Source organism: Metarhizium album, assembly GCF_000804445.1.
Source record: "Metarhizium album ARSEF 1941 chromosome Unknown scaffold_9, whole genome shotgun sequence".
NCBI lineage: Eukaryota > Fungi > Ascomycota > Sordariomycetes > Hypocreales > Clavicipitaceae > Metarhizium > Metarhizium album.
The window spans coordinates 806,493-821,040 of NW_024467583.1; the positions used below are offsets into that span (position 1 = coordinate 806,493).

The window sequence follows — 14,548 nt, forward strand, 5'->3', positions numbered from 1 at the left end:
CCTTGGTATTTACCGCACAGTGGCATATGCCACCTTTGATTCATCTGCAAGGCGGGGGATTGCCTCGACCGACACGTGGCTTCGGTTCCCAGCCCGAGTCCGAACGAGTGGACCGAGCTTTCTTGAACCGGGCGCCCGGGGCCCGTACAGGTTCTGGCACGGCATCAGATTCTGGAACTGGGGACCGGTTGATCACGGGCTGGGACCAACGTCTGGTGTCGGATTTTTCAGACCCAGACACCAGTTTCCCGGGTCCGAAGCTAACCAATATAGCATGACTTGCATACAGGATCTCAACAATGGCGCGGCTAGCGTCACAGAATGAGACGGATCGCACTGCGTTGCATTTTGGCTCTCTGGACAAACCCGTCGAGACTCCAGAGTCATTTTCCACAACGGCGCCCGTCCACGTGTGCAGACCCCGCGGCCCTGGACGTCGCCAGCCTAGGTACGAAATTTCCGTGACGCATTTTCCTTTCCGTCCAAAAGGGAACAAGGGCCAGCGGTCCGATCAAGCCAGCCCCAAATGTCCAGAAGCTCTCCTGTTCGGTTCAAGCAAGTGCCGCAAACAAGGGGGTCGCCACGCGAGAAGCTTGCACGAATCAAGGGATAAATTTAGCCTCACCCTCGGCGACTCAGCGCCGCAAACCCCTCTCACTCACCAGCTTCTGCCTTTCGCATCGCACGTCGGGTGCCGTGCAGCGGCCTTGGCACGTCTAGTCGAGTCAGCCCGCCCGGCCTTGGAGGCGGCGCAGGGACACCTCCGGTATTCGAGCGCGGCCCCACCTTCCCGATTTGGTAGTGAATACAAGTTTGAATAAACTCCAGGCACAAACACGACCGCAAGTCAACCGGCCTCAATAGCACGCCATTCGGGAAGGCTTGCCGCAGGACCATGCCCCCGAGAGTCTGTGCCCGTGGAAACAGCTGCCTCCGTCGCACAGCTCTTGCGGCTTCTCTTCAGACCTCAACGAGGGCAATCTCGCTCCCCAACGGACGGCACGACACGCCCCCGAGGCCATCGAGGCTGGCAGACCGTCTCCGATCAAGCAAGTAGTCGCATCTCGCCTCCACACGTTGCCCCTCGGGTGGGAGATGCACAATAGCTGGGAGACGCGACAAGCCATTGCCATGGCTTTATTCTGTCGGCGGCTGGTTCCACCGGCCGCATCCATTTTCGACGCCGGCCGGGGTATTCACTACTTGTCCGTCGACGCGTGGGCTTCTGCGCCTCTGCCACGAGCGGGAGACATTGCCGCCTCGTGGGATGTCGTTTCTCCAGAAAAGAACCTAGGGGCCTCTAGTCGACTCGTTAGCTCTAGAGGCGTTGATTGACGCTGCTCGCGGCCGAGGGCACGGTGGAGCGCCAAGTCCTCATGCCAAATCTATTGAGTCGTTTCAATAGTTGATTGCATTCACTGAGGGCTCACATGGCGACAATGTGACCAAAGCTCTCGTTTCCAACTCTACGTGCGGCTGTTTTGTTCCGTTTCGTTCATTGCCCTGCCCAAATGGGATAAAATCATCGTCATTGCCGTCGTCGTGGACGGCCTTTTTTCTTTGTCGATCTTGTCCAAGACGATTATCCACCCCAGGCGTAAACTTCTGTATCGCATCAGTTAGCTTGAGACTTGTTCGCAACGACTTTTGAGTCTCAACGTCTTCGCTCCCTCCCCTTGCGCAGTGCAGACAGACGCCATGCGCATTACCTCGGCCGTGCTCGCCCTGGCTGCCGCGGGAGCTCACGCCGCTCCTGCTCCTGCTCCCGCTCCTGCAGCAGAGGCTGTCCCCTGGTGCTGGCGGCCCGGAGAGCCCTGCTGGAAGGTCAAGAGAGTTGCCGAAGCCTTCTCCGAGTCCCTCAAGTCCTCGGGTGCCCTGAAGGAGCGCGCCCCGGAGGCCGAGTACAGCAACTCCCCCGGCGGGGCCGCTTACACGGCCAAGAGGTCGCTCAACGAGCTTGCCCACGTGGCTGCGTTGACTGCTCGCGAGCCTGCCGAGTTCTACCGTGACTTGGAGCTCGAGGCCCGGTTCGGAGCCGACGAGGGGCTCGACAAGAGAGAGGCAACCCCGGACCCCTGGTGCTGGCGGCCGGGCATGCCTTGCTGGAAGAGAGACAGCAGCAACGAGCCGGTCCCCATGAAAGACAAGCGTTGGTGCAACCGGCCCGGAGAGCCCTGCTGGAAAGCCAAGAGAGCCGCAGAGGCCGTCATGAGCGAGATCGGGCAAGTTTCCAAGAGGGACGACGGCGGCGACGGCAACGGCGGCGACCACCCGGATCACGGCGGACACTTCCCCGGCTACTGCAACGGTCCAAACGTCTTGTGCTGGAAGAAACGCGAGGCGAGCCCCGATCCCGACGCCGAAGCCGAGCCTCAATGGTGCTGGCGGCCAGGCGAGCCATGCTGGAAGGCCAAGCGTGATCTTCACGCTCTGCAACTCGCCGCCCGCAACGTTGTCGAGGCTCTTGAATGAGGAGGAGTCGAGGCACGCGCAGCAACAGGGTGCTCCTTGGGACGAAAACTTCTATCGCTGTATCAAATATTTATTCATTTCACGCGGACCTGGGTGGATGAGCCGTCGAATCTGTCTGTACAACTACTGTCAATGCCGCGGCCGGAGTCGCCAATTTGACCTCCTTTTTCTTTTCCCCGTGTATTTTTGGATAAGGCGAATGATGGAACATGGAACAGGAAACATGCTGGGCATGAGAAACGCCTGGATAAGGATATCCAAACGAGGCGAGGTTGAGGTCCTTTATTTTACAAGAAAAAAAAAAGAAAACCCCGGTTTTCCCCGCCGCGCTGAAGAGGACCGTTCAAGCGCGAGCGTTCTTTTTAATGCCGACGAAAACGCAGGATAGAAAGCCTGTCGTTTGATGGTCGTTGAGACACACGTGCCAGAAGCCTACGGCAGCTTCGATAGCAGAAACTCTGATGACTGCGCTCATTTCTGAGCCCAGGCATAACTATTCGATACCCAAGGAATGAAAAGATTGGGACAAATTTGGAGAGTGCATTTCGTACGCGCATCCGTCAAGTCCGTGCAGCCTTTTTGTTGCTTTGCAGTGATGACTCGTTGGTGACATGTTCTGGGCGAAGCGGAATTACTAAAGAGTCTGTGCCAGTTCTGTTACAAATGAGAGAGTGTCTAGTCGCAAGGAAATTCTCAGCCCACCGGGAATCACGAAGCGCAATGACACGTAGTCTTGATTGCCACACTCGGCAGCCATGGGCATCAATGGCCAACCGGCCATTCTGCTCTGCGTGGGCAGGAATAACTGTTCACTCACGTATCCCTCTGTTCCCGGATCTATAGGCATCGAGGCACGTCTTGGTCGCGGCAATTGGCGAGGCATGTTTGAATCATCGTATCGAAATCGACATGTACGTTCAATCATTGCGATCCTCCCCATTTGGCTATTGCCAGGAAAGCAACGCACCCAAGATTGTTCGATTTGATCTTCGTTTCTGTTCCTCAGTCACCAGTAGTCCTGGGCGCAGGCTGTAAAGCGCACCTCGGACCGGCATATTCGAGAGACTTGAACGTGATTTTTGCGTTGTTCTTTAAGTTGAGAAGGAAAAGAAATCTCGAATGAGGCTGACATTTTCTGGTCTTTTTAGTAGGCGGGCCAGGGTGGGGCTTGGTGTTCATGCCCGACCAGTGACAATGCGTTGCTGGTCTTTGCTTTAGCGCCTGATTCTTCAGGCATGATTTAGGCGGCGTCGCCGTAGCCGCAGCCTCGGGCTTCGCTTCTCCAAGATCCACCACCATCTGCTTCACCGTGCCAGGGTTGCATTTAAAAAAGCTCGTTACAACTGGTTTCATCTGGGCGAGGGTGCCCATGGCGGCATTGGAATGTGGCAATGCCGTCATGACCCCACCGCATGCCACGTAAACAGGACTCGTCGATTGACAACTCGAGCAACCAAGTAGGTTGTGACAACGTCTGACAACAATTGACTTGCCCATTTGCCTTGGCAACACAGGGATCAAGAAACCAGCTGGCAGAGGAACAAAGTCTTAAGTCCGCAGACTTCAACTCTTACGAATCGCCACCACCACCATGGCAGACCATCAAATCTCGTCCAAATTTTCCAAGCTCAATCCCTTCAACTCCGACGACGACGACAAAGGAGGGGCCATTTCCGTCAACTCGGTGGGCGGCGGCGGTCGCAGCACCCGCAAGGCTCAACACGAAAAGCAACAGCTCAACGTCAGCGACGCCCTCCGCAAATACCTCGTCGAGCACAACGTCATTGCAGAGCACGATGCCGGCGTCGGCTCCAGCGAGACCACCCCGGCCCTGCGCAGCTTGCTGGGCAAATCTCACTTCAACGTGCCCGAGTCGCTGCTGGACAGGTCCCGCCCGTTGCCGGAATACTTCATCAGCTCCAGCCACAACACATATCTCATGGCGCACCAGCTGTACGGGTCGTCGTCGGCGTCGGCATACGAGACTGCCCTGAAGACGGGGTCGCGGTGTGTCGAGATTGATGCCTGGGACAACAGCGCCAACCCGGAGGAACCCAAAGTCACGCATGGCTTCACGCTCGTGTCACACGTCTTGTTCAGGGACGTGTGCGAGACCATTCGGGACGTCTTTGACGAGGAGAAAAGCATCGCCCACAAGGACCCCGGGTGTCGTCTCGCGCCGATACTACTGTCGCTCGAGAACCATTGTGGTGAGCAGGGACAGAAGCGACTGGTGGACATCATGAAGGAGGTTCTCGGGGACCGGCTCCTCGCCCAGCCAGTTATACAAAAGGGTCATCGAGAACAGAGCGGTGCGGACGAACACGTGTGTCTGGCTGATTTGGGGGCCTGTATCGCCGTTATCGTCGAGTACGATCTGAAGGGAGTCGACGGCGCCGCTGCTCAAGAATCCGACAGCGAGTCGTCGTCAGCCAATGAGCAGGAAGGGGAGGAGGCCGAGGCTGCTCGAAAGGCATACAAGCAGAAGATGAAAGAAGCCCCTCCCGCCGGCATCATCCCAGAACTAGCAGACCTGGGCGTGTATGCCCAGTCTGTGAAACCAGTCGACAACTCGTGGTTCAACCCGGGTACTCTTGTAAACGGGCCACACCACCACCTCATCAACCTCTCCGAGTCGGGCCTGTCATCGCACCTCCCCGGCGAGTCCATTGCTATCGCTGCCCACAATTCTCAACACCTCATGCGCGTCTATCCCAAAGGCACGCGAATCTCCTCGTCGAACCTGAAGCCCCTCCAGTTCTGGGCCATCGGCGCCCAAATCTGCGCGCTCAATTGGCAAACGTTCGGCACGAGCAATCAGCTCAATGACGCGCTGTTCAGCGGTTCAGAGGGCTACATCCTCAAGCCAGCAGCCCTTCGAAGCGGTGGCGACGGAAAGATTCTCACTGGCAGGAGGAAGAGACTCCGCTTGCATGTCGCTGGAGCAACAGATATCCCCGTCCACGATGACCGAGAGCCGGATTCTCTCAAGCCCTACCTAACATGCAACTTGTACAGTCCAGGTGACGTCGAAGGCGAAACGCATAAGCGCAAGACGGCGCCGTATAAGCATCACAAGTTAGGCATGCTACGTCGAGGCGATGATTCTGCAGTTACAGATCCAATTTGGGATGAGACGCTGGAATGGGTGTACGAAGATAATGAGCTGGTCTTTCTGCGGATGCTCATCAAGAGTGATGATGCGTGGGCTAGAAACCCCATGATTGCCGTCGCCGCCATCCGGCTACTGTATGCTGTGCCCGGATGGACTTTCATTCGCATGATGGATATGAAGGGCGGGGAGACAAAGTGTACAATCCTGATGAAGATGGAGATGGACAACGTTTAGGCATCGCAACGAGGAGCAAAGAGGGTATCGAACCTACGTTTTAGATCCGATATAAGAATTCTGGCCCTGGCCTCCCGTTCTCCTCCACTTCCAAGTATCATCAACTGCCACGGTCTCTCCCAATACCTTCCGCCAAAACGGCATCTCCATGAGCCTCGCCTTGTAATTCTCCTCGACGCCACCCTCCTCCCAGACCCTACACTCCTCGTCAACCTCAGCCTTGCCACTCAGCAAGTCCGCCGCCCCTGGTCCGACAATGCTGGTGCCCCTCAGAACCTTGCGCCCAAAGTATAGCACGGCAGTGTAAAAAATGCAAGAATACCCCGTGATGAAGCCCCTGGCCTTGAAAGGCGCAAACGGATCGAAGCCAATAAAGACAAGCGCGGCCACACCGACAACGAGGGCGGAGAACGCCCAGTACGGCTGGAAAGGCGCCACGTACGGCAAGGCAGAGCTTTGAAGGTTTTGGCGTGAGCGCTCGCGATACCAAAAGACGAAGACGACGAGCATGGAAGTGTATGTAGCAATGAGCCCGGTCGTGGTGAGATCGGCGGACCAGTTGAATACCTCGACGGCCGAGTTGGCAGTCACCAGCAAGGTGATGCAGGTGACGAGGCTGACGAGGGCCACGCAATAGATTGGGACGCCGGCCTTTGTGCATCTGACGAGGAATTTCGGAGCTTGGTTGGCTGGACCAGCGTCAGCCTGTCCTTGCCCAGGTGTCGAGTGAGATTTGGGAACAGGAAAGGCAAGACGACGCACCTCTTGCCAGGCCATAAAGCGTCCTGGACGAGGAGTAAAGATAGGCCTTCCCGCAAGACATGCCCGACAGGAGAATCACGGCATTAATCAAGTCGGGCAGACCGGTGATGCCCAAGTTCTGGATCCCAATCACCCACGAGCTGGCAGCTGAACCAGCGACGTGATCCTCAATGGCCCCCATGAGTCTCTCATCCCTCGAGCTGCAAAGAATGCCGACTGCCAAAGCGCCAGTGACATAGAGCCCGACCACTCTGTAAAAGACCAGTTTGGCGACGCGGGGGATCGTCCTTCTTGGGTTCTGAATCTCCCCCATGCCGAGGGCAATCAAGTCCGGGCCGGAGATGGTGAACCCGGCATACAGGATGGCCTTCCACCAGCCCAGAAAGAGACCTGCCGCGCCCTCGGCGTAGTAAGAGTGCATCGCGTTGCCGTCCTTCCAGTGTCGGAACCTGTAGGCATCGTGGCGGGTTGCCTCCACACATGAGGACGAGCCCAACGAGCAGGAGGATCTTGGTGGACCCCACGATGAATTCTGCCCCTCCGTAGTATCTACTCAACAGCTCAGCCTCTGCCCAAGCGCTGAGAAGGGGGGGGGGGTTCGGGTTTTCAAGGAAGACGTACTTGACAGGCATGACGTTGAGAAAGATGCAAATAGCCATTGCCATTGCGATCCACACAGCCGGATCGATACTCTGGTTCCAGTACTGCATCACCGTCGCCACGGCACTGTACTCGACACACACGAGCATGATGCCCGCGTACAAGTACGTCCAGCCCATGGCGAAGCCCAGCGCCGGGTCGACAAAGCGTCTGGCGAGTTGAAAGATGGACCCTCGGATCGGGAGGTAGGCGCACATCTCGGCCACGCAGAGGTTACACGGTCAGATGAAAAGCGTCCCCCACAGAGTGAAGGCCAGAAGGAGGGAGAGTGGGCCGGACTGAGATAGTCTGCCGCCGATTCCGACGAAGAGGGCTGTTCCAATGGATCCCGTGATGGCCATGAGCTGGACGTGGCCGGGGGGGAGGCCGCGTCTTGTCTCGCCGTATCTGATGCGGATTGAAACGCCGGTCTCGATGGACCGAGCTGCTCCGTCGGGCGGCGCGTCTGGTGGGTGAGATTTAGATTCAATGTCGGCCATGGCGACTGTCGGCCTGGTGACCGAATTTTCTGCGAACGGGTTGGCCTCTCCTGGCCCTCCTGCCCGGCAACATGATACGTTTACCGAATCAGACAGAGTTGTTTCCAAAAAGACGACTTCGGCGCCGCAAGAAGTCACGGGACATCACGCATATCAACATCCGCTGACCACCATTCCCGCCGGTGAGCGGTAACACGGGTCTACCTGGCTTCGTGTCATGCTTTGCATCCACCAAGCCATCTCGGGTCTTGCACGTCCTGGCCAAATAGATGCAGGCAGGCAAGGCAGGCAGGCGAGATGCGGTGAAGAAGTGTCAATATTTGGCGACCGAGACACGAACAGAACAGTCATCACATGTAGTTGTCTAGCGTCTGCCATGTGCGAGCAACTACTAGTTCTTCTTCGTTACGGCATGCTGCATGTATTCCGTGCCTGGGATTAACCAGATAAAGCGGGGAGGGAAGATGCCGAATCTAACATGGCTGAGTTTGTGTAAAGCAAATTTCAAATCATCAGTATGCATGCATGGTCCGCAGCGACAGACGTGACGAGCAACTTACAACTCAGCAACACGCCGACTCGGCCATTCTCAGGCAGAGCGGCGCGACTCTCTGCCGCGCACATACTGTCCCATCGTCGACGCCCGACGCCTCTCAACCGGTACGACACCGATACGCGCCGCCGCCGCCGACTCGAGCCGCCGTTGAAGGCGTCACGGCGGAGGAGCGGAGCGAGCGACGCGGCGCATCTGACTGGTCGACACCGCTGCCGTGTAACTTCCCGTCGTGATGCTCCAGTGTCTGTCTGTCCTTGACGAGTCGACATGGCAGCCGTGGCTCCATAAGCGTCCATCTATCTATCAAGTCGGCGACTTGCGTTCGAGGCAGCAGTGAGCAGCAACACGTCTCCGGAGTCGACAGTCACAGACTGTAATCTGCCCCACCAATGAAGCTGCCGTTGCCAAGCCGAATAGGAAATTAGCTTGCAAAGTTTATTTCTCTCAGGTGCCGCAACTTGGCATACTTGACGGATGTGACGGCTACCAACTGTCAAGACCGCGCCATCGGTTCAGTTTGATCCGAAGTGTGATTCAATCGAGCACTTCCCCTGTTCCGAGAAGCCCGTATTGTCTGCGCCGGAGAGCAACGAGCCAACAGCGATGGAGGCCCTCGCCAAGGTGGAAACGCGAGGTTACACGTGTGAAGCCGCATGTCCATCGTCACGCGAAGCAACTCACTGTCGACCGAAGAGCCCATCAATCTTGGCCAAGGAGTCTTGGGGCAATTGTTGCCCCAGGGTCTGCTGGTCCAGGACCAGATGAGGATCACTTCTGCCAAACTGACTGTATTGCTTGCGATGGTCTAGGGTTGAGCAACCTGATGAAGTCGTCACCCCAAGTAAAGCCGCATCACTCTGAGAGACGTTTGGAGATTGGCACCTGCAGCCGGATTAATCTTTGGGGCAGAGGAAGACTTGGACTTGCACGTAGTTCTAGCTAACGGATTATTCGGCGTTTTTTCGTCGACCTCAGAAACATAGACCAAAACAAGCAGACCAAGCAAGACAGGATGCGTCACCGTGTTTGTTGAGGTGTGAATATCAAAAGCGATCTAGTATGGGACGTCACGCTTGCTAGGTGGACGGTGCGAGGTTCTCGTGAGCCTCGCCAAAGATTCACAAAAAAAAGAAAGAAAAAAAACACTGGCTGTTGACGCTATCAGGCCCGACACATTGTATCTGTACGCAAGTTGCCGCATTCGTCGTTTTCATCAAACAGCTAGTTATAAGCAACAGAGTGCGCTCTCACCGCCAGGAATATGCGCCCGAGTCAAGGTCTTGGGATCAACCCTCCTTAGCGAGTATGGCTCAGTGCACATTGCGATTCTGGCTGTTTCTTCAATGCACCCCTGTGACATGGGTCGCAGGAATGGGCATGCCCATAACGTTTGCCAAGTTGTACCTTGTGCAACAGCTGTACAGACCTCCGAGGCTGAAACTATTTGCCTGATTCTTGTCATGATGATGGGAGTGTTTCTGGCGCCCAAGGTTTTTCGGGACTGGATGAGCTAGAGTCGGCAGCAGCCGCCGGTTGTCCCCAGAATGGATCACAAATATCCCGACACAAATGACGCCACGGCTGTCAAAACATGTCTTGGAGACGTCAGGAGTCCGAGGTTGGTCAGCGAGTGTTGCGCCGTTGTGCAGCGACGCACGGTTTCCGACTTACCGGCGCAATGCCGATCCATGACATCAAATAAGGGAGCCGCCAGGGGTGGCCGGAAGAGGTGGGGGAGAATCACTATACCAGTCCCGTCCATGTCCATGCTCTTAAACGAGGAGAAGTTGGATTTCTCGTGTCTCTCGTGTTTCTGACTGGCTGGGGCGGCCAGCCGGATTTTCTCTGCTCTGGAGGCAAATTGCATCGCTTCGCGCTGGATATGAAGGTGGCATATTACTCCGCAGCACGGGTAGAAGTGTCTGCAGCATCTAGAAGATTGCTGCATCAAGTTGCAGATGCCATTGACGATGCCCTTTTCGAAATCATTCCGGTACTGGGTGCTGAACCGCGAAAGTTTGCCTTGCACACAAGTGACAGCAGCGCAGGGACAAAGAAAGGGCCGTGACTCGTGACAAACAGGGTGTCGAGATTGACCGAACACTACTGTCGGAGAACGAGCATGAAATAGCAAAGAGCGGCATCGCAGGGTGGCCAAGAAACCCGAGATCGGTAATTTTGGCCGTAAACGGTCTCGGAGGAAAAAAAAACACGCTCGATGATGATAAGGAAGTGATTCCCCTAGCTCACGTGGGCCACTGACAGCGCCAGCGACGATCCCGGAAAATTTGAGGATAAAAACAGTAGTCTCGATCAAAGGTCATGTGTGCGATATTATTTCTGAGAAGACGAGGTCGAGGCGCCGCCTGAGTGAGGCACTTGACCCTCCCCGGGTGGCGAGAAGGCGCGATTTTTGTCCATAGAGTTGTTGTCTCATTCAGTCGTACTTTCCCTCGCGAGCTGGCCAGTGGCAATATTGACCAGGTACGGAGTACTCAAGTACGTTGCGGATTCTATCCAAGTCCCCAATCGCCGTACGGAGCAGTCTCCCCTTGGCGTCCCGTCGTCGGTGGCCTGGCCTTGACCGCCCGTTGCCAGCGCCCGTTGCCCAACGTACTTCCGCGGAGTTAGTGCAAGTACAAACTGCACCAGGCCCGGCACGGGAGCCTCGTGGCAAGAGCGACACGAGGCATTCTGAAGCTACTCCGTACGTGGTCATGGTATCTGAGCCTCTCCTCGCTCGCTTGCCCCCTCTCACACCGTCCCTATTTCCCTGTCACTGCCGCCATGCCGTCTCTTTCTCCCCTTTCCACGACTAGTACTACGTACTTGGCACTAGGTTCTCTCGTGCGCCACAGGCCTCGTGCGCTGCAAGCTGAAGGCTGGCCATGTTGCGGATGCACGCGCCGGCATCGTGGGGCATCCAGGACAGGGCCGTCGACTACGGAGTACAAGCATCAATTTCGAGCACCAGTGTGCCCCATTCGTTGCCCTAGTGCCTTGTCTACAGACAAGGACAGCCAATGGCGTCACGAACGCCGATCCTCTTGTTCGTCTGGTCATGGTCCGGATACCGATGCCCTTGCAGTCGTCTCTCGCCTGCACTGCCAGTCAGTGAGTTGTCTGACCTTGTGCTCGCTCCCCAGGCAGGCAGACAGACGCCGGCAACTTGCTCCATATGTGCTCTTGATCGACCAAGTCATGTCCCGGCTTGCCTTGTATCAGGATTCATTGGGTGTCACCCGCATCTTCGTCTTGGCTCCCCCCCGATTGACAAGGCACGGCGCGACCTCTGCCTATCATCACGCTACTACCAAGTTAACGGCTTCTAATCCGTACCAAGGCAAGGGATTTCATCTTCCTGGGCCTTGGCGGTGGGACTTGGAATGTCCAACTCCATACTCTCTCTCTCTCCCTGTCATGTCACCTGAGCTCGTTGATCCACGAGCGTCGCGACAACGTGCGAAACGTCGTCTTTCTCTTCAAGGAATAAAAGCAACAGTGCCAATATAAAACAATGTCATCTGCCATTCGCTCCTCTAAACGCCCCGCGAGAGCCCTGGTATCCTGAAGGAGCCTGTGGGGCTCAAGGCTCTGATGCTACATTCTCGTCTCACACTGGTGATGGAAAGGAAACGCAGAGAACCCTATCATCATCTACTGGGTCGGAGGTGCCTCGTCCTGAAACGCCCAGTCAGCCTACGAGGAGGGCAGACACGGACATTTTTCCCATGTGCTGGGTGAATCGACATCCATCCACCCTTGCACTTGGGACGACGGGTGTACCCCAGGGAGCAAGCGAGAAACTGACGTGCGCACGGCTGTACTAAGTGTTGGCCATGACGTTCGATGTTGGCATCCGTATTCTTCGAGGTTTGAGCAGTGACGCAAAACGCCGAGCGCCATCCGAGTCATTTGCGGCCTTCTCTGACGCCCTTCGCAGCATGGCAAAAAAATCGATGCCTCGAGAAGGAATCACGGGACTTTCCCATTCGCTTTGATTGTGGTCTGTTGTGGCGCCAATGAAGGGTCCCCTCCTGCCGTGGCGCCATTCCCCCCCCCCCTCTTGAGGATATGCTGCAGAGCGCCACTTCCCACCGCCAAGTCCGAATCTGGCCCCCTTTGATGTTGAGTGAGAACCTCACTCGCCCGAGAGGACGAGGATTTACTAGACGCCTGGTTCAACCACCTCCACTTCCCGCCTCATCGTCTCCTCATGCAATGGAGTGATTACCCACTCTGACTACGGTCAGGCTTCCATGCTCCAACAACAATAACTGTTGTTTTTTAAGCTGTAGGGGGGTCGGGGTGCTCGCACAAGGACAGACGGGCGTGTGAGATGGGCTGGCCAAATCGAAACCACCAGCTATATTTATTTCCCTTGGTGCTTCAGGCTATCCGACTCGCCAACTGTTGCTTTCACATCCGTCCCAAAAGCGGAAGGGAAAAAGGCATGACAAAAGGACAATGTCGTTGCCCGACGCCCAAAACAGCACGCGAACAGAGCGACACCAGGCAAATGATGGAATGTGCTTGTGCGGGCGTTGGCGCCCAGGCGAAAAGCCCAACCGCGCTCCGTGCTCTGGCGAGTTGGACATGGAAATAGTGTACTTGACGTAGTCCTGCCTGCCGAGGCCCGCCCGCCGGCGCCGACCGATAATTTGAATCGACCGAACCCGTGCTGGAGGCCCTGGAGGCCCTAGAGGCTCCGGTACGGCCATGACTCTTGCCTTCGTGACTTGGGCAGTGAATGAATCTTTGTCGTTCTTTTTCCGTTTCAACCTGTTGGCTGTCTGCTTAGACCACGTAAGGAGGACGGCGCAGTAGAAAGACGCAAAGAGTTGGCTGGGCCGACCGTGTCTAGCGTCTAGTGTAGTGTTGGGCCGTGGGCAGCTAGTCTTCGCCGGTGGTTGTTTGGTTTGGTTTGGTTTGGCATGCCAGGCGTGTATTTGCCATTTGCGGGCAAACAACAACAACAACATTGAAAGACGAGAGGAACGCGCGGCATTTGTGCCGTGTCCAACATGACCGTTGGATGGATTGCAAAATGCGACTTCGGCCACGGGTGAAGCGCTCTGATTGCCTGGCCTTGCCGTACGGAGAAGCAGTAGGTAGGTACTCCGTAGCACGAGGCGAGTTGACCAGCCGGCCGTTTTCGTAAAATTGGTGTTGGCTGTGCCTGGGATGGGATGGGATTGAGTGTGAATGTGCAAAGGTCAATTCTGGTTGACGTTTTTGCCCGTGGCCTCCACCCACACCTCCCTGCAGGAGGTCTGGTACGTGCTCCGTACGTCAACAAACGTACTTACACACGCACTCCGTACGGAGCACCTTCCCAGCTGTCTACTGGAGGCTGGAACACTGGAAACCGGTAACTGGTTGGTCCTGAACATGCATGCAAGGAGCTTGTTCTCAGTGCTGGCAAAACAGGCTCCGGCACGTGCGCACCGCTGGCACCCCCCAGTGTCAATCGTCAATCGTCGGTCCGGTCAGTGAGTGAGCGACTCGACTCCCACCCGGGGCCACACCGTACACGGGGAGCATGCATGCCTGGGGTCAAGTGTCTTTGCAGAGTCGGTTAGTTGACCACTTGCAGTTGACGTATTGCTTTCGCCTCCAGGATTGCCCCGTGGACCCCCCCTCCCCGCCCGTCTGCCCCCTGTTGACTTGGATCAGTGGTACTCCGTACGTGCTCGAGTCCGCTGTCCAAGTACTTCAGCAAGTACCTCCTAGTACTCCGCACCGTCCACTCACACTCACTGTACATGGAGTACTTGGTAAGTATGGAGCTGCTACGGCCCACGCGCAAGGCCCGCTGCGATGCTATTTCATGTCACGCTCAGGTGAACTGCTGGCTCTTACTGGTAGGGTGTGGTCTGTCTGGTATTAAGTGCATTGACGTTGATTGCCGTTTCTCGACCGGGTACGTAAATCAACTGCTGCCGGGCTGCACATCCTGGTCCGCTTCTGGCCAACCTGACGTTGGACCTGAGCCTCCATCGCTTTCTGCTGTTTGCCCATTTATCCCACCCTCCCTCCTCCCTTCCCTGCCCATGCGAGAGTCTGGTCTGGCCTTGCGACCCTTCTTTTTCTCACCACCACCACGACCCCTTTGCCGTTCTGCCGCCCTGCACCTCCCAATTCCAAGAGGCATTTTCACCGTGGCTGTTGTCAAACAGCACACGCCCTGGATGGTTGCAAGGGCCTTGTCAAGCTGTGATCCTTGCCATCTGCGACCTCGGTCTTTTCTCTTTTAGTTGTCTCTTTCTC

The 14,548-nt window shown here is 56.4% G+C and overlaps 4 protein-coding genes across 4 annotated transcripts; 2 read left to right on the forward strand and 2 right to left on the reverse strand.

The window, feature by feature from the left end:
• Positions 1 to 1,698: 1,698 nt before the first annotated feature.
• MAM_04348 (clock-controlled pheromone ccg-4 precursor) lies at positions 1,699 to 2,472 on the forward strand (the record flags this gene model as incomplete). Its single annotated transcript, XM_040823146.1, has 1 exon — positions 1,699 to 2,472. The coding sequence occupies one exon, from the start codon at positions 1,699 to 1,701 to the stop codon at positions 2,470 to 2,472; it is 774 nt and encodes a 257-aa protein (XP_040679025.1).
• Positions 2,473 to 4,063: 1,591 nt separating this feature from the next.
• MAM_04349 (1-phosphatidylinositol-4,5-bisphosphate phosphodiesterase gamma 2) lies at positions 4,064 to 5,821 on the forward strand (the record flags this gene model as incomplete). The annotated part of the gene is made up of 1 exon (XM_040823147.1): positions 4,064 to 5,821. One exon carries the CDS (start codon positions 4,064 to 4,066, stop codon positions 5,819 to 5,821), a length of 1,758 nt encoding a protein of 585 aa, XP_040679026.1.
• Positions 5,822 to 5,854: 33 nt separating this feature from the next.
• MAM_04350 (Amino acid/polyamine transporter I) lies at positions 5,855 to 7,440 on the reverse strand (the record flags this gene model as incomplete). The annotated part of the gene is made up of 3 exons (XM_040823148.1): positions 5,855 to 6,510; positions 6,584 to 7,032; positions 7,205 to 7,440. 3 exons carry the CDS (start codon positions 7,438 to 7,440, stop codon positions 5,855 to 5,857), a joined length of 1,341 nt encoding a protein of 446 aa, XP_040679027.1.
• Positions 7,441 to 7,464: 24 nt separating this feature from the next.
• Positions 7,465 to 7,722, reverse strand: MAM_04351 (proline permease; the record flags this gene model as incomplete). Its single annotated transcript, XM_040823149.1, has 1 exon — positions 7,465 to 7,722. The coding sequence occupies one exon, from the start codon at positions 7,720 to 7,722 to the stop codon at positions 7,465 to 7,467; it is 258 nt and encodes an 85-aa protein (XP_040679028.1).
• Positions 7,723 to 14,548: the final 6,826 nt, after the last annotated feature.